The sequence below is a fragment of the Callithrix jacchus genome, chromosome 18 (genome assembly GCF_049354715.1).
Source record: "Callithrix jacchus isolate 240 chromosome 18, calJac240_pri, whole genome shotgun sequence".
Classification (NCBI taxonomy): Eukaryota; Metazoa; Chordata; class Mammalia; order Primates; family Cebidae; genus Callithrix; species Callithrix jacchus.
The window spans coordinates 14,103,286-14,128,804 of NC_133519.1; the positions used below are offsets into that span (position 1 = coordinate 14,103,286).

Consider the following 25,519-nt stretch of genomic DNA (forward strand, 5'->3'; position numbering starts at 1 on the left):
GGACAGCCGGAGACTTGGGCCGGCCGGACGCCCCTTCTGGCACATTCCCCGAGGCAGGCGCGCACGCACGCTACAAACACACACTCTCCTCTTCCCTCCCTCGCGGGCCTTCTCCCATCCTTCTCCACGGAGCGCTCTCTCTCTCTTTCTCTCTCTCTCTCTCACACACACACACACGCACGCACAAGCCCAGTTGTTCACACTCGGGTCCTCTGGCCTGACGTTCTCCTGGCACCCACCTGCTCCGCGGCGCCCTGCGCGTCCCCCTCCATCGCGCCCCTCGCGCTCTCCGCCCAGACCGTCGTAGCTACAGGGGGCCTCGTACCCCGGGGTGAGCGCCCCTGTCCCGCTCATAATTCTTCCCATAGGGACGCGCCTGATGCCTGGGACCAGCCGCTGAGCCGTAGGGGACGGAGGAGGCCATGGTGGGAGCGCTCGCCCGCTGCGGTGCCCGCTGAGGCCATGCCGGGGCCCCGGCGTCCCGCCGGCTCCCGCCTGCGCCTGCTCCTGCTCCTGCTGCTGCCGCCGCTGCTGCTGCTACTCCGGGGCAGCCGCGCGGGAAACCTGACGATAGCCGTGGTACTGCCTCTGGCCAACACCTCGTACCCGTGGTCGTGGGCGCGCGTGGGACCCGCCGTGGAGCTGGCCCTGGCCCGGGTGAAGGCGCGCCCCGACTTGCTGCCAGGCTGGACGGTCCGCACGGTGCTGGGCAGCAGCGAGAACGCGCTGGGCGTCTGCTCTGACACCGCCGCGCCCCTGGCCGCGGTGGACCTCAAGTGGGAGCACAACCCCGCGGTGTTCCTGGGCCCGGGCTGCGTGTACGCCGCCGCCCCGGTAGGGCGCTTCACCGCGCACTGGCGGGTGCCGCTGCTGACCGCCGGCGCCCCGGCGCTGGGCTTCGGTGTCAAGGACGAGTACGCGCTGACCACCCGCGCGGGGCCCAGCTACGCAAAGCTGGGCGACTTCGTGGCGGCGCTGCACCGACGGCTGGGCTGGGAGCGCCAGGCGCTCATGCTCTACGCCTACCGGCCGGGTGACGACGAGCACTGCTTCTTCCTCGTGGAGGGGCTGTTTATGCGTGTCCGCGACCGCCTCAATATCACGGTGGACCACCTGGAGTTCGCCGAGAACGACCTCGGCCACTACACCAGGCTGCTGCGGACCGTGCCGCGCAAAGGCCGAGGTGAGACGCGGGCGCACCGGGTCCCGCAGCTCCGCCGCAGGGCTTCCCCTCTGACTTCCACTCTCGTCTCTCGTCCGGGCCACTCTTCTTTCTCCTCCCCGGTCTTCATTCCCCTCTCAGCTCCTAGGCCCTTTCTGCTGCGGAGTTTTCTATTTCCCTCTCTTTTTAGCCACCCTGCACCGCGCCTCTATACTCTCACCTCCCCGACCCCCACTCACTCCCTCCAACCCTGGCAAAGCTCAGTTCCGGTCCCTTTTTATCTCCCGCATTTTCTCGCTTCCCTATAGCCTTCTCCCCACCTTCATCCTCTCTTCCCGTCGCTCCTCAAAGTCCTCTCCGCACCGCCCCCCGCCCTCGCTCCTGTCGCCCTCCTGGCCCCACCCTTCTCTACCTTCAGCTCCACTATTCCCCTCTCCATATCTGTCCCTTCCTCTCTTCCGCCCCCCACATCGCCTTCGACCCTTCGTCTTTCTCCTGCCCTGCCGTGGTCTAGGCTGAGCCGGGTTGCCACTTAACTCTCACCGGGCTTCTCCTGCCCCCCATCTCTAACCTCCTCCCCTCGGTGCCTCCGCTTTCCTAGCCCTGTCTCTCCCACAGTACCTAGGCTTCTCTCTCTGAATACTCCTTTTTCTGCAGTTATCTACATCTGCAGCTCGCCTGATGCCTTCAGAGCCCTTATGCTTCTGGCCCTGGAAGCTGGCTTGAGTGGGGAGGACTACGTTTTCTTTCACCTGGATATCTTTGGGCAAAGCCTGCAAGGTGGACAGGGCCCTGTTCCCCGCAGGCCCTGGGAGAGAGGAGATGGGCAGGATGTCAGTGCCCGCCAAGCCTTTCAGGTGAGTACCTAGGTTTGAGGTGAGTACCTAGGTTTGAAGTTAGTACCTAGGTTTGAAGCTCAGGCCATCTCAGCTTGTGGCACGTCATTTCTGGGCACTGTGTCCCTCAGTGTCTGAAAGAATTCCAGAAAAAAAAGGTTTGGTCTGTTTGTTTCTTCATGCACTCATGGTAACTCACAGAACAGAAAAGTGGTTGGTGATGCTCTCTGGGAATTAGGCAGTGAAAGGCAGGGGACTAGCCGGGGCGCTTGAGCACCAGCAGGCTAAAAAGAAGAAAATGGGCTTTAGAGGGGAGGAGGTTAAAGTCCCACTGTCTGGACAGGACTTGGAGAAGCCATCCCTTTGGATTCCCTGCTTTGGAATGGGCATCACTTCATGCGGGGAATAGGGTTCAGTTTGACCTTGAGCTAAGCGGAGACCCAGCTCTGGGAGGTGGGCTCTAACTGTTGGGGCCCCATGGTACTGCGGGGATAGAGTCAGCTCCCAACTCTCTGCTCTCTGCCGACCGCTTCCTCAGGCTGTCAAAATCATTACATATAAAGAACCAGATAATCCCGAGTACTTGGAATTCCTGAAGCAGCTAAAACACCTGGCCCGGGAGCAGTTCAACTTCACCATGGAGGACGGCCTGGTAAGAAGAGGTACCGGGACCCTACAGCGTGGACCTTCAGCCCCCACTCCACGACCCTCTGCCAGCCTCCATTCCCTCTTCCCAGTTCTCCCCTTCCTTCCCTTCCCATTGTTCCATGTCTCTCCCGACTTATCCCTCTGGGATGTGAATCCCAAGACTGGTGCCTTCAGGGTAAGTTCGTGCATCCGGAAGACAGGGCCAACTCCAAGGCATCATCAGTGCCTCCTCCTGATGATGAAGGAGGACACTGGCAAGTTCAGCCTCTGAAACTCAGGTTACCATCCATAATACAGAGATGATACATCCCGCCCTGTGTGCCTAGTGTGATTCAGGAAGCGATGCTAATCCAAAGGCATCATTTAAATAGTAAAATCTAAATAGTCTGTTGGTACCAACAACAAAAATAAATAAATAGTAAAATCTCCCAGTGATGTAGGGGTGTTATTTTCTCCTATCCTCTTCCAAACTCCCAGTGCCTCTCATTCCCTTCCCCACAGCCCCCAACTCCATGCCCTTCATTCACCTCACCCCAGCCAACCTCTGCTTGCCCCCACAGGTGAACACCATCCCAGCGTCCTTCCATGATGGGCTGCTGCTCTATGTCCAGGCAGTGACGGAGACTCTGGCACATGGAGGAACTGTCACTGATGGGGAGAACATCACTCAGCGGATGTGGAACCGAAGCTTTCAAGGTCAGGGCCTTGAGGTGGCTGGAATGGGCAGCCTTGGGGGATGAATCCCAGGTGCCCACTGTCGTGAGAAGTCTGTAGCACAGAGTCACCAGTGCACACCAGCCTTTTCCTCCACAGCTTTTTCTCAGGCGCATCCCTCCAGAAGTCCTACTGAGTGTCCAACCTCAATCATCCCTGCTGGGCACTGGATCCTTTTATTTTATTTTATTTTTGAGATGGAGTCTCGTTCTGTTCCCAAGGCTGGAATGCAGTGGCTAGATCTCAGCTCACTGCAACCTCCAACTCCCAGGTTCAAGCGATTCTCCTGCCTCAGCCTCCTGAGTAGTTGGGATTACAGGTGTCCGCCACCACACCTGGCTAATTTTTTGTATTTTTGGGGGATGGGCATCACTTCTTGCAGAGCATAGGGTCCTGTTTGACCTTGAGCTAAGCAGAGACCTAGCTCTGGGAGGTGGGCTCCTGACTGTTGGGGCCCCACAGTACTGCGGGCATAGAGTCAGCTCCCAATTCTCCGCTCTCCACTGACCCCTTCCTCAGGCTGCCAAAATCATTACATATAAAGAGCCAGAGGTTCTGGGACCCTCCAGCGTGGAACTTGAGCCCCCACTCCACGATCCTCTGCCAGCTTCCATCCTTCCCAATTCCCAGTTATCACCCTCCCTCCCTTCCCATTGTTCCATGTCTTTCCTGATGATGGAGGAGGACACTGGCAGGTTTTTTTAGTTGAGACAGGGTTTCATGTTGGCAGGCTAGTCTCAAACTTCTGACCTCAGGTGATTCGCTTGCCTCAGCCTCCCAAAACGCTGAGATTACAGGCATGAGCCACAGTGCCCGGCCCTTTTACCATTTACTGTCATTCTGTATGCATGTATGTTTGGAAGGCAAGGCAAAAAAGATGAGAGGATGAAGAGATGAAGTGGGATACCGCTGAACTTCCATTCTCTCCCACACAGTCATCTTCCCCTGTGTCCTCAGGTGTGACAGGACACCTGAAAATTGATAGCAGTGGTGATCGGGAAACAGACTTCTCCCTCTGGGATATGGATCCCGAGACTGGTGCCTTCAGGGTAAGTTTGTGCACCCAGAAGACAGTGCCAACTCCAAATGGCATCTCACCCTCCTACTTCCCCCCACAGCCTTACCAGGGCACCTTTTATCCTGTAGCCACTCTACCGTGCCTGGACACTTACGAGAGCCCTGAATAAGACAGACCCAGCTCCAGTCTGGGAAAGCCACCAGAACGATAGGGACCCACAGGCATCACACTTGGGGAGCCCCATGCCTGAGGAGAGAGCACAACCCTGGCCTCAGAGAGCTCCGAAGGGAAGCAGGCAGGACCGCCTCCCAGCAGAGGCAGGGTCACAAAGGATGCACATTACACACCTCTACAAGTGAGTGAGGACAGGAAGCCACTGAGACCGATGGCAGCAAGGGACAGGTCATCCAGAGAAGGTTTCCTGGAAGAGGGGCACATGGATTGGGCCTGGGGATGTAGGCTGAGGTGAACACGGCCTTATTCTGTTTTCTACCAAGAAAATAGGTAGAGAAAAATCAATGCTTGGTTGGTGCCTCAACCAAGATTATAAACTCCCTGAGTGTAGACATTGGGTTCTATATGGAGTTTTCTTTGTAAAAATTCTTGATAGTTGTCAGGTGTTTCCACTTGAATAATACGTGTGTGGTATGAGGTCCAGTATCCAGTTGCAGCAGGGGCTTGGTAAACAGGTGACAACCCAGACATATATAAGCTCTGGAAGCAGAGCTGGGGTAGGTAGGAGGTGACATTGCTGTGCTACACAGCAGCCTTCCCCTCAGGCCCTGGCCTAGCCACCACTCCTGCTCTCCCATAGGTTGTACTGAACTACAATGGGACTTCCCAAGAGCTGGTGGCTGTGTCGGGGCGCAAATTGAGCTGGCCCCTGGGGTACCCTCCTCCCGACGTCCCCAAATGTGGCTTTGACAACGAAGACCCAGCATGCAACCAAGGTGACTGGCCCTCGCCTTCCAGGTCTCCATCCCAGAGATGCAGCCTCCTTCCCCTAAGCACAGTTGAGTAGGTGCTCCTCTCCCTCGATGAGGGCTTTCTTGAGAATGATTCCTGCCTTTTTCTTCCCTTCATCCATCATCCCAGTTCACTGATGGGCTATTAGAAACTTCTTCCTCCACGGCTGGGCGTGGTGGCTCACGCCTGTAATCCAAGCACTTTGGAGGCCAAGGCGGGTGGATCACCTGAGGTCGGGAGTTCAAGACCAGCCAGACCAACATGGTGAAACCCCGTCTTTAAAAAATAAAAATTAAAAAAAAAAGAAAGTTCTTCCTTCTGTTGTCTAACCCAAATCTCTCTTGCTGCAATTCGGACTCTCTCCTGCAGATCACCTTTCCACCCTGGAGGTGCTGGCTTTGGTGGGCAGCCTCTCCTTGCTCGGCATTCTGATTGTCTCCTTCTTCATATACAGGTGAGCTGTGATGTGGGGAGGCGGTGAATGTGGCTGGAGGACCTGGAGAACCAATAGCAGAGGAGGTGGTGGGGACCCAAAGGGAAGAGGACAGGGATGAAGGGACAGCAGGGGAAAACCAAGGGAGATGAGGAATAAAGGAGACTTAAAAGACAGAGGAGAGAGAAAGAGAAGGAAATGGCAGGGCAAGGGGAAGAGACTGGGCTAGGAATGGCCAAGGAAAGTCAGAGATATCCAGGAAGCAGACAAGTTGACGGGTGACATCATAGGGGCATGGACTGGTTTCCCTTGCTACTCTCGCCGGCCAGATGGGAAGCAATGTTCTGAACTTTCGGGATCATGCCCATGTTACTGAGCAGGGTGGCGAGCCCTGGTGTGTGCCAGGTGCTCAATCTAGAGTGGAGAAGGGAGTTGAATAAGCCCCATTCCTGCCGTCCGGTGGAGGCTAAAATGCAGTGCAGGAGGAGTTAATGATACACAAAAGCAAGGAGGGAGGGGATAAAATCACTGCTAGTTGAACATGTAATATGTGCCAGGCACTTCCACATACACTATTTCTTTTCATTCTTATAATAGTTAAGAATGAAATAGATATTGAGGCCTCTTTACCAAATGCAGACATTGAGGTGATTCCCCCAAGGTCCCCAGTGAGACAGAATTTCCCCCAGGCATCCTGATTCTCAGTCCAGAGGATAGAATTTCCCCTCCATCTCTGAGTCCATGATGTGATTCCATGCCTCTGAGGAGGGGCTGTGGAGCACCCTGTCCTAGGTCAGGGGCTCAGCCACAGGCTCAGATGCAGCCTTCATGCCCCAGGAAGATGCAGCTGGAGAAGGAACTGGCCTCGGAGCTGTGGCGGGTGCGCTGGGAGGATGTCGAGCCCAGTAGCCTTGAGAGGCACCTGCGGAGTGCGGGTAGCCGGCTGACTCTGAGCGGGGTAAGAACACTGGTGTTTGTGTGGAGGCAATAAATGAGAGCTGGGTGCAGGGGCAGTACCTGAGGGATAGGGAAGGGAGCAAGATTCTAGTCCCAGCTCTGCCTTCACTTGCTGTGTGACCTTGAGCGACTCATATTCCCTCTCTGAGACTGTCTCAGATGATGATCACAGCTGCAGAGCCTCCCTCACAGGGCTCTTTTAAAGGTCAGAGGAGATAGTACATGTGAAAACACATTTTTTTAAAAAAAGCAAGTAAATGAGGAGGAGATTTATGATTCGAACATAAAGCAGGGTGGGTCAGGCGCAGTGGCTCACATCTGCAATCCCAGCACTTTGGGAGGCTGAGGCAGGAGGATTGCTTGTGCCTAGGAGTTCAAGACCAGCCTGGGCAACAGAGCAAGACATCATCTCTACAAAGAATACAAAAATTAGCCGGGCATGATGGCGCATGCCTATAGCCCCAGTTACTCTGGAGGCTGAGGTGGGAGGATCATCTGAGCCCAGGAGTCTGAGGCTGCTGGACAGTGAGCTAGGATAGCACTGCTGCACTCCAGCCTGGACGATAGAGCAAGAATCCATCTAAAAAAACAACGAAAAGGAAGGATGACGCAAAGGCAAGACAGAGTAAGGCAGGGCAATAAAGAACAGAGCACAAGCAATCAGGATGCAGACTGGCTCCACCGGGTGACCATTCCTCCCGCTCTCCCTCCTTTCAGAGAGGCTCCAATTACGGCTCCCTGCTAACCACAGAGGGCCAGTTCCAAGTCTTTGCCAAGACAGCATATTATAAGGTAGGCCTGGGGAAAGATCACCGGGCCTTGGGACTGGGGCAGGAGTGTCCTCTGATGGAGGACTGGTGGGGGTCCTGAGGGAAGGAGTAAGCTGGTGGGGAGCAGCAGATGCGGACCCCAGGGGTGGGCTACTGGGAACAAGTGAGGGTCCTGAGGGCAGGGATGGGCTGTCGGGAGTAGCTGGAATTCCAGGACACCGGGCCATGCTCTTCACAGTGACAGTCTCCATTCCATGCCCAGGGCAACCTCGTGGCTGTGAAACGTGTGAACCGTAAACGCATTGAGCTGACACGAAAAGTCCTGTTTGAGCTGAAGCATGTAATGTGGGGAGTGAGGCAGTGGCATGGAGAAGGGGCCCTCAGGGACACAAGGGAGATTGGCCAACAGAACTAGTTATGGAGGGATCTCAGGGTACTCAAGAAAGGGCAAGGACTGGAGCCCTGGGAAGGACCTTCATCTTGTGGGTGGGAGTGGGGGAATCCTTAGATCCCAAGCTAGGAGAAGGGACCACTGGAGATACCCTGGAGGAATCTTGAGAGGCCATATGTGATGTCCCTGAGGGGGAGAGGGCTTAGGAGGTAGAGGGAGTAGGAGCAGATTCTGGGGAGGGTGGGCTAAACGACATGGGTGGGAATCATCAGGGAAGATCCTAGTGATGGTTGCAGAAAATGAATAAGGAGTTAAGAAGAGTGGGGGAGGAGAAAGAAGAGTGAAGGTCCCTGAGGCTAGCCAGCAGCTTGGCGAGGAGTGAGGTCTCCGCCAAGCTCCTGATGTTGGTCTCATCTGCAGATGCGGGATGTGCAGAATGAACACCTGACCAGGTTTGTGGGAGCCTGCACCGACCCCCCCAACATCTGCATCCTCACAGAGTACTGTCCCCGTGGGAGCCTGCAGGTGAGGGGGACATGGGGCATCCAGAAACTTGGGTTCTAGCCCTGTCTCTGCCCCTGACTGGCCATCAGACCCCAGGCATGCCTTGCCCTCTTTCTGACCTTTCTGGCCCCATCAGTAAAATGGGAGCTGGGGGAGGGCTGTGTCAATCCAGAGTTTTAGCCTGTCGTACCAGTTCCTGTCAGTAGGACCCCTGAACCCTCCTCCAACTCCTAGTGGGGCTCTGCAGGGGATTGGTCTGACTCTTTTTTTTTTTTTGAGACAGAGTCTTGCTCTGTCACCCAGGGTGGAGTGCAGTGACAAGATCTCGGCTCACTGCAACCTCCACCTTCTGGGTTCAAGCAATTCTCCTGCCTCAGCCTCCTGAGTAGCTGGGACTACAGGCGCACGCCACCACTCCAGGCTAATTTTTGTGTTTTTAGTAGAGATGGTATTTCACCATGTTGGCCAGGATGGTCTCGATCTCCTGACCTCATGATCCACCCGCCTTGGTCTCCCGAAGTGCTGGGATTACAGGTGTGAGCCACTGCACCCGGCCATGGTCTGACTCTTACTGCCCCAGCAGGACATTCTGGAGAATGAGAGCATCACCCTGGACTGGATGTTCCGGTACTCGCTCACCAATGACATCGTCAAGGTATGCCCCTAAGCACCCACTGGACGTGTAGGTGAGGGGCCAGGCATGCTTCTCCTGGTCACGGGTGTAGGTCCCACTCATGGCCAAGACATCTGCCCCTCACGTTTCCCAGGGCATGCTGTTTCTACATAATGGGGCTATCTGCTCTCATGGGAACCTCAAGTCATCCAACTGCGTGGTAGATGGGCGTTTTGTGCTCAAGATCACCGACTACGGGCTGGAGAGCTTCAGGGACCCGGACCCAGAGCAAGGACACACCCTTTATGCCAGTGAGCCTTGACTCTTGACCCCTAACACCTGCCCCCAGCACCACCCAGAAGGGAGACTGATGCGAGGCCTCTGACCGGTTTGAGCATCCATGTCCTAGCTCCAGCCTCCATTCATTCATCCATGAAAAAGGGAGGGCTGGGCTCAGTGGCTCACGCCTGTAGTCCCAGCACTTTGGGAGGCCAAGGCGGGCAGATCACAAGGTCAGGAGATTGAGACCATCCTGGCTAACATGGTGAAACCCCGTCTCTACTAAAACTACAAAAAAATCAGCCGAGTGTGGTGGCACACACCTGTAGTCCCAGCTACTCGGGAGGCTGAGGCAGGAGAATTGCTTGAATCCGGGATGTGGAGATTGCAGTGAGCTGAGATCATGCCACTGCACTCCAGCCTGGGAGACAGAGCGAGACTCCATCTCAAAAAGAAAAGAAAAGGAAAAGGGAAGGCCAAAGTCTCTAAGGTCTCCTCTAGCTCTAATCCTCTGTGATGCATCCCGATCTGTTTTGCCACAGCCTTGTTTCCCCTCACCCCTTAGCTTTGAGCTCCCTCACTTGGTGACTCCTGACCTCTGACCCACAGAAAAGTTGTGGACAGCCCCTGAGCTCCTGCGAATGGCTTCACCCCCTGTGCGCGGCTCCCAGGCTGGTGACGTATACAGCTTTGGGATCATCCTTCAGGAGATTGCCCTGAGGAGTGGGGTCTTCCATGTGGAAGGTTTGGACCTCAGCCCCAAAGGTGAGAGGAGCACGCCTTCCTTAAACCTGCCCACAGTCTCAACAAACCCCAGTCCCAGGTAGAGGGCCCCCTAGCAGCACCACCACACCTTCCTTCTGGAGTGGGACTCAGTCACCACCCTTTGACCCATTGCTGTCAGTGACCAGTCCCCCGCCCCCATGCCTTGGTCTTGGACTTCCCCTGCCACCCCAGCTGGTTGCTCCAGTCTCTCACTAGGCTGTTGGCCAGCCCCACCCCTCAGCTCCTCTACTCCCCAATACAGAGATCATCGAGCGGGTGACTCGGGGTGAGCAGCCGCCCTTCCGGCCTTCCCTGGCCCTGCAGAGTCACCTGGAGGAGCTGGGGCTGCTGATGCAGCGGTGCTGGGCTGAGGACCCGCAGGAGAGGCCACCATTCCAGCAGATCCGCCTGACGCTGCGCAAGTTTAACAGGTCCCTGGTGTTTGTCACGAATCCCCCAGGTCCCTCCTCCACAGCCACCATTTACCCAACGCTTCTGGCTTATCCCCGCAGTGGCAGAGGGAGACCACTCACTTCCTCCCTACACCTAGTCTGTCTGCTCCAGCCCACCACAGCCTCATGGCCCTCTTCACAAATACAGCTGTCCCCACAGTCCCCTGCCATTTACACCCCTTCCCTCCACCATCGATACCCTACATCCTTCCTGCCCATTCCCCTTGCTGGCCCCTGGACTTCTCAGCAGTGTGCAGAGTAGCTGGGCCTCCTAACTCCTGCCCCTTAGACTCTTGGCCCTCCACAGGAGCTCCTGCCCAGTCCTCGATCTCCCTTGCCCAGTGTGCCTACCAGGCCCAGTTCCTCCAAACACACCCTTCTGTGGCCATCACTTTGCTATTGACTCTTGTCCTTCTCCACCGCCTCCACCTCCTTCCGACCTACTGGTTTCAACAAAGATGCACAAAATGGCCACCTGTCTGAAGCTTCATACGTGACCTGGGGGTCTCAGAGAGGAATTGAACTTTCTTCCTTCTGTTTTCCCCTGCTCCCCCGTATCCTGCTGTGCCCTCAACCCTGAGCCTCTCTAGAGTCCCCACTGCAGCCTGGGCAGGGGGAGTGCCTGGGGGTGGGCACTCCCAGGGAAGCCTCGCTGCTCCTCTCACCACCCCCACCGCCACCTGCTGCCCCAGGGAGAACAGCAGCAACATCCTGGACAACCTGCTGTCCCGAATGGAGCAGTACGCGAACAACCTGGAGGAGCTGGTGGAGGAGCGGACCCAGGCGTACCTGGAGGAGAAGCGCAAGGCCGAGGCTCTGCTCTACCAGATCCTGCCTCAGTGAGTACCCAAGTCTGGGGACCCCCCAACACAAAGGCCCTGTCCTGGCACTCCTCTCTGATCTTGCACCTACCCTGACCCTTTAGCTCAGTGGCTGAGCAGCTGAAGCGTGGGGAGACAGTGCAGGCCGAAGCCTTTGACAGCGTTACCATCTACTTCAGTGACATTGTGGGTTTCACAGCGCTGTCGGCAGAGAGCACGCCCATGCAGGTAGGCCAGGGATCAGCCACAGGTGCCAGGCAGGCAGGCTGGCCTGGCTCAGTGTCTGGATTCCACCAGACCTGCCTTCTGGTTCTGCTGTTCCCACTTGAGCCCAGATGGGGGTCCCTTACTTCCTGTCTCTTAGCTGCTCTTCCTTTCCAGGTGGTGACCCTGCTCAACGACCTGTACACCTGCTTTGATGCCGTCATAGACAACTTTGATGTGTACAAGGTGAGGGTGGGAGTGGGGACGGGAAGGGACAGACAGACAGACGTGGACAGGGTCAGAAAAAGATGAAGGGTAGGCAGAATGATGTGGAGTCTTTTTTTTTTTTTTTTTTTTTTTTGAGACAGAGTTTCACTCTTGTTACCCAGGCTGGAGTGCAATGGCGTGATCTTGGCTCACCGCAACCTCCGCCTCCTGAGTAGCTGGGATTACAGGCACGTGCCACCGTGCCCAGCTAATTTTTTTTGTATTTTTAGTAGAGACGGGGTTTCACCATGTTGACCAGGATGGTCTCGATCTCTTGACCTTGTGATCCACCCGCCTTGGCCTCCCAAAGTGCTGGGATTACAGGCGTGAGCCACTGCACCTGGCCTGATGTGGAGTCTTAAGAGAGGAGACCAGGGAACCTGGGCAGAGACAGTGGCACAGGGAGACCCAGGAACAGGCAGAGAACCGGTTTGGGATGGAGGATGAGCAAAGACAGATGAGGGTACAGAATGACAGGCGCTGCACCCGGTGTGATGGTGTGGCCGGCCACACAGTTGCAGCCCTCAAGTCCCGCACCCCCTCCCCACCCCAACAGGTGGAGACAATTGGCGACGCCTACATGGTAGTGTCAGGGCTGCCTGTGCGGAACGGGCGGCTCCACGCCTGTGAGGTGGCCCGCATGGCCCTGGCGCTGCTGGATGCTGTGCACTCCTTCCGAATCCGCCACCGGCCCCAGGAGCAGCTGCGCTTGCGCATTGGCATCCACACAGGTGAGGCCACTGAAGGTGCAGGTGGGGCATCCGCAGGCCAAGGCTTCCACGGGAAATTTGTCTCCTGGCCCAGCACTCACCCTTTCATCTCTCTCTCTCTCTCTCTCTCTCTCCACCCCCACCCCGCCTCCCCTTGCCCACCTACCTCCTTTAACACCCCTCCCTCTCTCACTCACTGATGTCTTCTCCTTCCCTTGCTCCTCCCAGGACCCGTGTGTGCCGGAGTGGTGGGACTGAAGATGCCTCGTTACTGTCTCTTTGGGGACACGGTCAACACAGCCTCAAGAATGGAGTCTAATGGGGAAGGTACAGTCCTCCTAGAGGGAATGGGGAGGGCAGCATGGCTGAGGGAAATGGCACCCTGGAGCAGCTTGTGCCTACACAGCCCCTTTTTGAACTCCTAGCCCTTTCACCTCCCAAGTTCCCCTTCTCATAATATTAATAGTTCAACCTGGGCTCATCACCTTGACTGTAATCAGAGACTCGGGTTCCTGCTGTCCCTCTTGCCAAACGATGTAAAAGTATTTCCAGGCCAGTGTTGGAGAGTTCCCAGCAGGAGAGTTTCCAGGTGGTAAGACCCTCTGCTCCACCTTTGATGTGGTAAAGATGGCTTCAGAGCCAGCCTACTTGGCTGTGAATCTCAGCTCCACAGCTGGCTATACCTCTCTGAGCCATGGTTTTTCCCATCTGTAAAATGAGGGAAAAAAATCTACCTCACAGGGGTTATGTGAGAAACCCGTAAAAAATGCCTACCACATAATTGTCATTTTGAGCTTTTCTGAGCCTCAGCGGATTATCTGTAAAATGATATCTATCTCAGGATTGTAAGAAACCTAGCAAAGCCGGGTGCGGTGGCTCACGCCTATAATCCCAGCACTTTGGGAGACCGAGCTGGGTGGATCACGAGGTCAAGAGATTGAGACCATGCTGGTCAACGAGGTGAAACCCCATCTCTACTAAAAATACAAAAATTATCCAGGCATGGCGGTGCGCGCCTGTAGTCCCAGCTACTCGGGAGGCTGAGGCAGGAGAATTGCTTGAACCCAGAAGGCGGAGGTTGCGGTGAGCCAAGATTGTGCCATTGCACTCCAGTCTGGGTAACAACAGCAAAACTCCGTCTCAAAAAAAAAAAAAAAGAAACCTAGCAAAAACGCTGGCGCCCAGTAGGCACCTAACAAATGCTTGCTCCCACCCACTCCTTGCTCTTGCCTCCTGCTGATCTTCTGTCCTCCTGCTATATTTGACACAATTCAATGCAGTAAACATTTACTGAGTGACCACAGTGCCAGGCTCTGGGATAGTAACACGGCCCAGACACAGAGTTAGCTGAGAAATCCATGTGGACCTCATCCAAACCTTATGGTGAAAGAAAGGCTGCTTGGGAGCCAGTCCTGACAGTCCAGAGGGATCTAGTTTGGCAGATATTCCCTGGGCACTGTGTTAGGCACTGTCAGAGTAGAGCCCCTCGCTGAGGTCCAGTCCTCAAGGAGCACATTCCCAGAGATTGTTCAACACACTGGGCTCTGGGGATGCTTGTAATCCCAGCACTTTGGGAGGCCAAGGCGGGCAGATCAGTTAAGGCCAGGAGTTCGAGACCAGCCTGACCAGCATGGTGAACCCCACATCTCTACTAACAACACAAAAAATTAGCCGATCGTGGTGGTGGATGCCTGTAATCCCAGGCTGAGGCAGGAGAATCGCTTGAACCTAGGAGGTAGAGGTTGCAGCGATTTGACATTGCACTACTGCACTCCAGCCTGGGCAATAGACTGAGACTCTAATGCAAAAAAGAAAAGAAAAGAAAAAAACAGAAAAGAAAAGAGAGGAGAGGAAAGGAAAGGAAAATAAAAGAAATAAATTGTTCAACACAGCAAGGCCACCGTGACTGATGCAAACCCCAGAAGTAGGGACCTGAGTTCAGACAGCGGTCAAAGAAAGGGTGTGAGAATACTGAGCCTCACTCCATCACGGGCCTCCTCGGCCACTTGGGCAGATCACCCTGGGCCTCAGTTCCTCCTTGGCCACAAACCATGAAAGCAACAATTTACATAGTGCTTCTTTTTTTTTTTTTTTTGAGACGGAGTTTCGCTCTTGTTACCCAGGCTGGAGTGCAATGGTGCGATCTCGGTTCACCGCAACCTCCGCCTCCTGGGTTCAGGCAATTCTCCTGCCTCAGCCTCCCGAGTAGCTGGGATTACAGGCACGGGCCACCATGCCCAGCTAATTTTTTGTATTTTTAGTAGAGATGGGGTTTCACCATGTTGACCAGGATGGTCTCGATCTCTTGACCTCGTGATCTGCCCGCCTCGGCCTCCCAAAGTGCTGGGATTACAGGCGTGAGCCACTGCGCCCGGCCATAGTGTTTCTGAGGTGGCCCATTCCGTTTGAATCCTTTACGGATGTTAAATTTAATCTTCACATCTCAAAGTTTTGAGATGGGTTCTTACACTATCAGCATTTTACAGATTAGGAAAATGAAGCAGAGAGCATTTATATTACTGACCCAAGCAAGCATCCAAGCCGAGGTTCATACTGAGGCAGTGCAGGATCCAAAGTGCCAGCTCCTAACCACTATGCTGTGTAGAGCCCGGTGGTGCTCCAGAGCAGTGCTGTCCAACAGGGCCTTCCGCAGTCAGGAAAATGTTCTGTATTCTGTGCTGTCCAGCGCGGTAGCCTCTAAGCACATGTGGCCACTGGTCACTGGAAATGTGACTGGTGCGACTGAGGCCCTGAATTTTTTATTTTTTTGAGATGGAGTCTCACTCTGTCACCCGGGCTGGATGGAGTGCAGTAGTACAGTCTCAACTCACTGCAACCTCCACCTTCTAGGTTCAAGTGATTCTCCTGCCTCAGCCTCCCGAGTAGCTGGAATTACAGGTGTGCGCCACCACAGCCAGCTAATTTTTGTATTTTTAGTAGAGACAGGGTGTCGCCATATTGGCCAGGCTGGTCTCAAACTCCTGACCTCAAGTGATCCTCCCACCTCAGCTTCCCAAAGTGCTGGGATTACAGGCATAAACCATAGTGCCCAGCCTGAATTTTTAACTGTATTTAGTTTTAATTAATTTAAGTTGAAACAGGCACACGTGATTAGTGGCTACTGTATTGGATTACACAGCTCCAGAGTTCTAAATGAGAGGCTAATGTGGCCATGCACTATATGCAGGGGGTGGGGCCTCTCTGAGCTAGAGGGCTTCCTGGCCCAAGAGGGAGAGAGGGCACCTGTCCACTCCCACAGTCCCTGGTCTCTTTTGCCACTACTTCAATGCTCTCATCTCTCACATCCCTCACCTTCCCTTCTCCCCTGTCCTTCCTACCCAGCCCTGAAGATCCACTTGTCTTCTGAGACCAAGGCTGTCCTGGAGGAGTTTGGTGGTTTTGAGCTGGAGCTTCGAGGGGATGTAGAAATGAAGGTAGAGGGGGAAGCCTCTGCCCTTCCCACCTTTTGGGGTCCTAGAGGGAGTTACCCTTCTCAAGCAGCCAATGCCACTCCCATCCCTAAGGCTCTCATCTGACTGGGGAAAGGTCAGGTGCCATTCCCCAGCCCACCCTCTTCTTTTTCCCTCCAGGGCAAAGGCAAGGTTCGAACCTACTGGCTCCTGGGCGAGCGAGGGAGTAGCACCCGAGGCTGACCTGCCTTCTCTCCTATCCCTCCACACCTCCCTACCCTGTGACAGAAACGACAGAGGTGCCAGGCCTCAGCCTCGCCCACAGCAGCCCCACCAACACCAAAGGATGGAAGAAGTTTGGATAGCACAGGTGTGCTGACCCCAGTGGAGACACCAGATAGGAGGACCCGAGAGGGGACTGGCATGTTGGGGGGAACTCAGAGCTTACAGGCTGGGCCTAGCCCACGGCCATGCACAGAGGCGCACACACAGTCACGTTCATCTGCTCTCCACCTGGACTCAGGCCGGACTGGGCTGTGGATTCTTATCCCCTCACCTTCCCATGCTCTCCTCCCTCAACCTGGCCACCCTGTGACTTCCTGGGAGGAGAAAGTCACCTGAAGGGGAACACGAAAAGAGACGTGAAGTGAGGGCAGGGGAGCCCACATTTGGGCCTGGCCACAATACCCAATCCCCCAACCCCTCCACCCAGCAATGGACACAGTGAATGGGGAGAAGAGGGGTGGTGCACAAGGGTTGGGGGCCTGTATGCCTTGCTTCTGCTGTGAGCAGAGACGATTAAAATCTTTATTCCAGTGACAGTGTCTCTTCTTGAGGGAGAGAGGGTTGCCAGAAAACAGTCACTTCTCCACTCTCTACTTCAAATAAGACTATCGCTTCTTCTTCTACAAGGGCCTAGAAGAAAAAAAGAGACTCTCGATTTTTTTTTGAGATGGTGTCTTACTCTGTCATCAGGCTAGAGTGCAGTGACGAGATGTCGGCTCACAGCAACCTCCGCCTCCCAGGTTCAAGCGATTCCCCTGCTTCAGCCTCCAGAGTAGCTGAGACTATAGGCGTGCACCACCACACCAGGCTAGTTTTTTGTATTTAGTGGAGACAGGGTTTCACCACGTTGGCCAGACTGGTCTTGATCTCCTGACCTAATGATCCACCTGCCTCAGCCTCCCAAAGTGCTGGGATTACAGGTGTGAGCCACCGCAATCCTCCAAGACTCTTGAACCTTAAGCTGGAAATGCAGGCTCTGAGAGTAGTAACAGCCTATGAATTGCCCAATAGTGCTGAAACTGGTTTAAAGACACATTGGGCCGGGCGCAGTGGCTCACGCCTATAATCCCAACACTTTGGGAGGCCGAGGCGGGTGGATCACGAGGTCAAGAGATCGAGACCATCCTGGTCAACATGGTGAAAACCCATCTCTACTAAAAATACAAAAAATTAGCTGGGCTCGGTGTCATGTGCCTGTAATCCCAGCTACTCAGGAGGCTGAGGCAAGAGAATTGCCTGAACCCAGGAGGTGGAGGTTGTGGTGAGCCGAGATGCCGCCATTGCACTCCAGCCTCCTGGGTAACAAGAGCGAAACTCCGTCTCAAAAAAAAAAAAAAAGAATTATTATTATTATTTTTATTATTTTTGAGACAGAGTCTCTCTCTGTCACCCAGGCTGGAGTGATCCACCTGCCTCAGCCTCCCAAAGTGCTGGGATTACAGGTGTGAGCCACCACACTGGGTTTTATTGATAACATTTTTTTTTTTTTTTTTTGAGACGGAGTTTCGCTCTTGTTACCCAGGCTGGAGTGCAATGGTATGATCTCAGCTCACCGCAACCTCTGCCTTCTGACTTCAAGCAATTCTCCTGCCTCAGCCTCCCAAGTAGCTGGGACTACAGGCACGCGCCACCATGCCCAGCTAATTTTTGTATTTTTAGTAGAGATGGGGTTTCACCTCATTGACCAGGATGGTCTCGATCTCTTGACCTCATGATCCACCTGCCTCAGCCTCCCAAAGTGCTGGGATTACAGGCGTGAGCCACCACACCCGGTTTTATCGATAACATTCTTGTGTGAAACCAGCCTTTTCCATGTACAGTGGTGAAGAATACAGATGATACTAATGGGGCACCACTGCCTTGATTTATGTAAAGCCACAGCAGTTTTGCCCCATTTTGCTTTTCGATGCAATGTGTCAACACTGTCAAAAGGGCAAATAACATATCAGAATTATTATGAATATTGTTTGACCTCATCTATGCCCTGAAAATATCTTGGGGATTCCCAAGATTTGTGGACCACACTTTGAGAACTGCTATGTTACTCAATGGTTGGCATACAGTAGGAATCATGTAATTAAATGGACTGAATGCAGAGGCCTGAAAGCCGGGGAGGAAGTGCAGGTCGGGTGGGAACGTAGGAATGCCTTTCAACCCAGGTGGAATTTGGGGATTGTTCACCTGCTCCTCCATTCCCCATGTCAGTGTAGACAAATGTGAGTCATAGTTTGCAAAATGCCTCTCAGCTGGGCCAGAAGCCTTGGTTCCCCTGCTGGACCCACCCCTTACCCCTCCTTCCAAGGCAGGAATGCGGGGGAGAGGTGGCTGCGGCTCCATTGCCCCCATGGGGGAGGAAAGTGCCAGACATTTCTTTGGGACCATCCATCAAGCACAGGCAGGCCTCTCCCCGGACCTCCCAGGCCTCTTTCTGGAGTCCACCCTGTAGGACCTGGATGTAGGGTGACCACCGGGAGCTTGGAGTTTTGATGTGCCACTGCTCCCTGGTACACAGCTGGCAGTTTGAGATGAAAAAAGGATGAATTGCTCCCCTCCTGTCCAGTGACTCTGATTGTTTTGTGCTTGCTGCCCACCCTTTTTGGCCCTAGTCAGGCTTGATTTATTGAGACAGGGAGCAGATAGGGTCCAGTCCTCTCACCAGCCAAGCCCAGGATGAACAGCACTGGGAAGGCCTAACCAAGAGATGGTTGTCCTGGTAACCACAGCTACTCAACTTCCTGATGGGCCCTGGTGGCCCTGTAGCCTCCCATGCCCCAGCACCTCCTCCCAATGGTAGTAGGCAGCCTCTGAAAAGACTGGCTATGATCGAGAGCCATGGGGGGCCTGGGAATATCAGAGTGGGTCTGGGACAGCTACAAGGTCTTGGGCTCTGGGGAGGGGAATCTTAACTGAGGTGGGGAAGAGGGGTGGGGAGTGGACGACTGAGGAGCTCCAGAAGGACAATTCTAGGAAATTGCCGGTCAGATCCTTCCGGGGCAGCCTGGCTCCGCTGCGGGCACCAGGAGGGGAGGGGGCAGTGGGGCGGAGGTGAGGAGGGGCCTAAAGAGTCGATGATTTCAGCGGCCCGAGAACTTTCACTGCACCTAAGGAGATTTCCTTCCGGAGGAAGGCCCCTGAAGCCAGGAAGAGCTGGGAAAGCCATTCCTGAGAGGGCAGGAGGGTAGCAATAAAGCCCTCCCCCCAGGCTGGGGAGACCGTCCTGTGCCAGGAACCTCCGCCCACATAGGAGGGGCCGTCTAGCCTCTCAGTTTCCCGGGCTGTCCCGCCTAGTACGTTTGGGAGGGGTGGGGACCACAGGGTTTCCCCAGAGTATGGCAAGAATAACAATAATAATTGGCATTCAATTGTGCCTTGCAGTTGACAGAGGCTTTCACATACATTATCTCATCAGCCCACGTGACGACCCTGGAAGAGAGGGGCGGCCTAAGAAGGCAGCTCAGCAGGCGGGTGGGAGGGCCAGCTGGAGGCAGTGCAGAGGGAACCCCCGCCCAGCCAGCCCCGAACAAGGCCAGGGCCTAGAACTAAAACCGAGCTGACAGAAACAGACAAATAACCTCCTCCCCACCCCCTTTTTTCTCTACGTCAAAGGATTTGAGTAATTTATTTATCATAGCAGTATATTTAGTAATAATTATTTTTAAAAAGATTTATACCTTTCAGGACAGATCCTTGGAATCTAATTAAGCAGAGGCCAGTTTGGCAGACTGAAAGTCCATTTTTTAATTAAATTGCAGGAGCTATTTAAAAAAAAAAAAAGGCCGGGCGCGGTGGCTCACGCCTATAAGCCCAGCACTTTGGGAGGCCGAGGTGGGTGGATCACGAGGTCAAGAGATCGAGACCCTCCTGGTCAACATGGTGAAACCCCATCTCTACTAAAAATACAAAAATTAGCTGGGCATGGTGGTGCGCACCTGTAGTCCCAGCTGCTAGGGAGGCTGAGGCAGGAGAATTGCTTGAACCCAGAAGGCGGAGGTTGTGGTGAGATGAGATCGTGCCATTGCACTCTAGTCTGGGTAACAACAGCGAAACTCCGTCTCAAAAAAAGAAAAAAACGCTGTCCAGGGAGATCAGGGAGATTTTTAGGTTGGAACGAAAGTAAGATTCCTAGGCGAGGTGTTTACCACAAAGATGAAGGGTTCGGAGGCGGCACAAAGCCAGGTGACGATGCTCTGAAGGAAGATGAGACCACATCCCATGCCTGCTCCCAGACTGCATTCTATTAGGAACAGGGGAGGTGGTGCCAGAAACCTCCTTGACTGTACCTCAAAACAAGGTTAGAGAAGCAGTGAAAGAGTCCAGATTGGAAAAGACCTCAGCCACCCACTTCCATACCACATACACTGGCACCAGTATGTCAGAGGATAGGCTGGATGCTCTTTAAGAAACTTTCCAAGGCTGGGTGCCGTGGCTCACGCCTGTAATCCTAGTACTTTGGGAGGCCGAGGTGGGTGGATCACCTGAGGTTAGGAGTTCAAGACCAGCCTGGCCATCATGGAGAAACCCCATCTTTAAAAAAAAAAAAAGAAAGAAAGAAAGAAAAACTTTCCGAAGGGAAGACTCCATAATCAGGCACATCTGTTCATGACAGTGACACCCTGTCTGGACTTGATGCAATCATCCCAGTATGACTGTCTGCCTTTGGCTTCCAAATGTGGACTACATATGGTATGCCTTGGGTATTGTATGTACGATGATGGGGTCAGCCCCTTCCAGCAGGCAAAAATTAGGCCAAAATACCATGCAGATACCGGTGTTCAAAACTGGCACAATTTCAGTCCTCTATCAAGTGAGAGGCAGTGCAAAGTTGGGTAAGAGGCTGGACTCTGGAGATAGCCTGCCTGGATTTAGATTCCAGCTCTGTCACTCCTAATCCATGTAACCTTGGGCAAACTACTCAGGTTCCTTCTGCCTTCTGTAACTCAGGAATGATCCTAAGACCTACTTCATAGGTTTGTTTTGAGAATAACATGATTTAGTAGTTCCTGTTACATGCTCCGAACACTGGCAAGTAATAAAAACTAGGTGTTGGTCGGTATGATTAAGAGTCAACATTATGCAAACCATAATGCTAGATTTTTTTTTTTTTTTTTTGAGACAGAATTTCACTTTATCTCCCAGGCTGGGCTGGAGTGCAGCCAAGCAATTAGAGCTCACGGTAGCGTGAAACTCCTGGGCTGAAGTGATCCTGCCGCCTCAGCCTCCCAAGTAGCTGGGCAGGAGGATCTGGTAGCTGTGCCTACAGGAGCACGCCGCCACCCCCAGCTAATTTTATTTATTTATTTATTTATTTATTTTGGGAGATAGAGTCTCACTCTGTCACCCAGCCGGAGTGCAATGGCATGATCTCAGCTCACTGAAGCTTCCACCTCCCAGGTTGAAGCGATTCACCTGCCTCAGCCTCCTGAGTAGCTGGGATTACAAGTACCTGCCACCAAGCCCAGCTAATTTTTGTAATTTTTGAAGAGACGGAGTTTCGCCATGTTGGCCGGGCTGCTCCTCAGGCGATCCACCTGCCTTGGCCTCCCAAAGTCCTGGGATTACAGGCATGAGCCACCATGCCTGGCCCCCAGCTAATTTTTTTAAATGTTTAGTAGAGACAAAGTTTCAGTATGTTGCCAAGGCTGGACTCAAACTCCTGGCATCAAGTGATTTGCTCACCTTGGCCTCCCAAAGTCCTGGGATTACAGGTGTGAGCCACCACACCTGGCCCATAATGCCAGATTTAAGAAGTTACTTATGTCCAGAGAATAGCTGGAAGTGAAATGCAGCACCGGATTGAACCCCTTCATGAGAGATACCGGTAAAATCTAAAAATCTTTGTGTTAGGAAAAGTACAGATTATGCAAGCTAACTCCCTATCCAGGTCTGAAATCCTTTTAAAAACATCTACGATCTTCTCTGGATCACGCCTGTAATCCCAGCACTTTGGGAGGCCAAGGCAGGCGGATCACCTGAGACCAGCCTGACCAACATGGAGAAACTCTGTCTCTACTAAAAACATAAAAATTTATCCAAGTGTGGTAGTGGGCATCTGTAATCCCCGCTACTTGGGAAGCTGAGGCAGGAGAATTGCTTGAACCAGGGAGGCGGAGGTTGCAGTGAGCCAAGATTTCGCCATTGCATTCCAGCCTGGGAAACAAGAGTGAAACTCCATAGCAAAAAAAAAAAAAAAAAAAGAAAGAAAGAAAGAAAAAGAAAAAGTAAATCAAAGATCATCTTCAGTTTCTTGAGAAATTTCTTAAAGAAATTTCTTGGCTAGGCACGTGGCTCAAAACTGTTATCCCAGCACTTTGGGAGGTCAGGCAGGAGGATTGCTTGAAGCCAGGAGTTCAAGATCAGCCTGGGAAATATAGAGACTCTGGCAAAAAAAAAAAAAAAAAAAGCTGGGCACGGGGGCTCACACCTGTAATCCCAGCACTTTAGGAGGCCGAGGCAGGGGCAGGCGGATCACAAGGTCAGGAGTTCAAGACCAGCCTGGCCAATATGGTGAAACCCTGTCTCTACTAAAAATCCAAAAATTAGCCAGGCATGGCAGTGCGTGTCTGCAATCCGCTACTTGGGAGCCTGAGGAAAAAGAATAACTTGAACCCAGGAGGCAATGTTGCAGTGAGCTGAGATTTCGCCACTGCATTCCAGCCTGGGCAACAAGAGTGAAACTCTGTCTCAAAAAAAAAAAAAAAAAGGAAAGGAAAGAAAGAAAGAATAGTAAGTCAAAGGCCATCTGTAGTTTCTTGAGAAATTTCTCCAAAACCTTCGCTAGGCATGTGGCTCAAACCTGTAATCCCAGTACTTTGGGAAGCCAAGGCAAAAGAAGGATTGCTTGAAGCCAAGAGTTCAAGATCAGCCTGGGAAATATTGAGACCCTGTCTCATAGAAAGAAAGAAAAGAATGAAAGGAAGGAAAGAAAGATGGGAGGGAGAGAAGGAGGGAGGATTCTCCAAGCTCTGACTCCAAACTCTTTATCTCTCTGGGTGAGTGCCTGTGGGTTTGCCCTAGTTTGTCCATGTCCCTTTGACAACCTGCCTCCTTATCTGGGGCAGAATTTTCCAGGTGCAGTCTGAGGAGTGCAGAGAGCAGGCAATTTTCACCTCCCTACCTATTATGAAACTTGTGGCCACACCTACACCCCTCCCTTCACCCCCATGGAATTTCTCACATTGCTGCTGTTAATCTAAGTCTCTTCCACCTGATTCACTGTTAAATTTTAAAGTTAAAAAATAGCTATTTTGCTAAAGATTTCATACAGGATTTGGGGGAAAGGAGGGATATGTCACATAGAGATCAGTCTTTTTCCTTTTATCTAAAAACTCCACTGGACAGTAACTGTCTCCTCCAAGACCTTCTGCAGCTGGCCCAAGCCAGGGTGGATCCAGGTTTTGTAGAACTTGGAGTTTACATAGTTTGTTGGTTCCCATTTTAAAAAAAAAAAAGAGGCCGGGCATGATGGCTCACACCTGTAATCCAAACACTTTGGAGGCCAAGGCGGGGCAGATCACCTGAGGTCGGGAGTTCAAGACCAGCCTGACCAACATGGTGAAACCCTGTCTTAAAAAAAAAAAAAAGAAAGAAAGAAAGAATAGAGGCGGGACATGGTGGCTCACGCCTGTAATCCCAGCACTTTGGGAGGCTGAGGTGAGAAGATCACGAGGTCAAGAGATCGAGACTATCCTGGCCAACATAGTAAAACCCCATCTCTACTAAAAACACAAAAATTAGCTGGGTGTGGTGGCGCCTGCCTCTAGTCCCAGCTACTCAGGAGGCTGAGGCACAAGAATTGCTTGAACCCAGGAGGCAGAGGTTGCAATTACCCAAGATCATGCCACTGCACTCCATCCTGGTGACAAAGGAAGACTCCGTCTCAAAAAAAGAATACAAAATTGGTTTTGAAATATTTAATTAGAGGGCCAGGGGCGGTGGCTCAAGCCTGTAATCCCAGCACTATGGGAGGCCGAGGCGGGTGGATCAAGAGGTCAAGAGATCGAGGCCATCTGGTCAATATGGTGAAACCCCGTCTCTACTAAAAAATACAAAAAATTAGCTGGGTATGGTGGCGTGTGCCTGTAATCCCAGCTACTCAGGAGGCTGAGGCAGGAGAATTGCCTGAACCCAGGAGGCGGAGGTTGCAGTGAGCCAATATCACGCCATTGCACTCCAGCCTGGGTAACAAGAGCGAAACTCCGTCTCAAAAAAAAAAAAAGAAAAAGAAATATTTAATTAGGGGCTGGGCACGGTGGCTCAAGCCTGTAATCCCAGCACTTTGGGAGGCCAAGGCGTGTGGATCACGAGGTCAGAGATCGAGACCATCCTGGTCAACATGGTGAAACCCCGTCTCTACTAAAACTACAAAAATTAGCCGGGCATGGTCGGGCACGGTGGCTCGCACCTGTAATCCCAGCATTTTGGGAGGCCGAGGAGCGTGGATCACCTGAGGTCAGGAGTTTGAGACCAACTTGACCATCATAGAGAAACCCCATCTCTACTAAAAATACAAAATTAGCTGGGCATGGAGGCAGGCACCTGTAATCCCAGCTACTCTTGGAGGCTGAGTCAGGAGATTCGCTTGAACCCGGGAGGCAGAGGTTGTGGTGAGCCCAGATTGCACCATTGCACTCCAGCCTGGGGTACAAGAGTGAAACTCCGTCTCAAAAAACAAAACAAAACAAAACAAAATTAGCTGGGCGTGGTGGTACATGCCTGTAGTCCCAGCTACTGGAAGGCTGGGGGAGGAGAATCACTTGAACCCTGGAGTCGGAGGTTGCAGTGAGCCGAGACATGCCACTGTACTCCAGCCTGGCAACAGAGAGAGAAAAGAAATTACAACAAATTACACATTTCCAAGAGTTGACAAAAATCCAAAAATCTCACAATCTAGAATAATATATGTATTAATAACTATCCCACTTCTGTAATATTATCTACTGCTTTTCTTTTTTCCTTTTTGAAAAAATGTTTTAAGTTTTTTTTTTTTTTTAAAGACGGGGTTTCACCATGTTGGTCGGGCTGGTCTTGAACTCCCGACCTCAGGTGATCCGTCCTCCTTGGCTTCCAAAGTGCTCGGATTACAGGCATGAGCCACCATGCCTGGCCTCTTTTAAGTTTTTTTAATTTTCTGTCAGACAATCTACAGCTCAAACTCCTACGTTTCTCATGGCATACTCTGATTGTTACTTCCTATAACAATGATTTTTTTTTTCTTTTTTTTTTGAAATGGAGTTTCACTCTTGTTACCCAGACTGGAGTGCAATGGCGCGATCTCCGCTCACCGCAACCTCCACCTCCTGGGTTCAGGCAATTCT

At 52.8% G+C, this 25,519-nt stretch overlaps 1 protein-coding gene across 4 annotated transcripts; it reads left to right on the forward strand.

The window, feature by feature from the left end:
* Positions 1 to 41: 41 nt before the first annotated feature.
* Positions 42 to 16,739, forward strand: NPR1 (natriuretic peptide receptor 1). Of its 4 annotated transcripts, none has more exons than XM_035279285.3 (22): positions 42 to 1,183; positions 1,820 to 2,019; positions 2,537 to 2,650; positions 3,207 to 3,342; positions 4,318 to 4,409; positions 5,193 to 5,328; positions 5,714 to 5,798; positions 6,615 to 6,735; positions 7,452 to 7,526; positions 7,767 to 7,844; positions 8,316 to 8,420; positions 8,980 to 9,054; positions 9,167 to 9,323; positions 9,901 to 10,056; positions 10,319 to 10,487; positions 11,201 to 11,347; positions 11,434 to 11,557; positions 11,711 to 11,779; positions 12,357 to 12,531; positions 12,739 to 12,837; positions 15,853 to 15,944; positions 16,101 to 16,739. In XM_035279285.3, exons 1-22 carry the CDS (start codon positions 463 to 465, stop codon positions 16,161 to 16,163), a joined length of 3,189 nt encoding a protein of 1,062 aa, XP_035135176.2. In that variant the 5' UTR covers positions 42 to 462; the 3' UTR covers positions 16,164 to 16,739. The 4 variants fall into 4 exon arrangements, with proteins under 4 accessions (XP_035135176.2, XP_035135177.2, XP_035135178.2 ...); XM_035279286.3 differs by having other exon boundaries at positions 8,983 to 9,054; XM_035279287.3 differs by lacking the exon at positions 7,767 to 7,844.
* Positions 16,740 to 25,519: the final 8,780 nt, after the last annotated feature.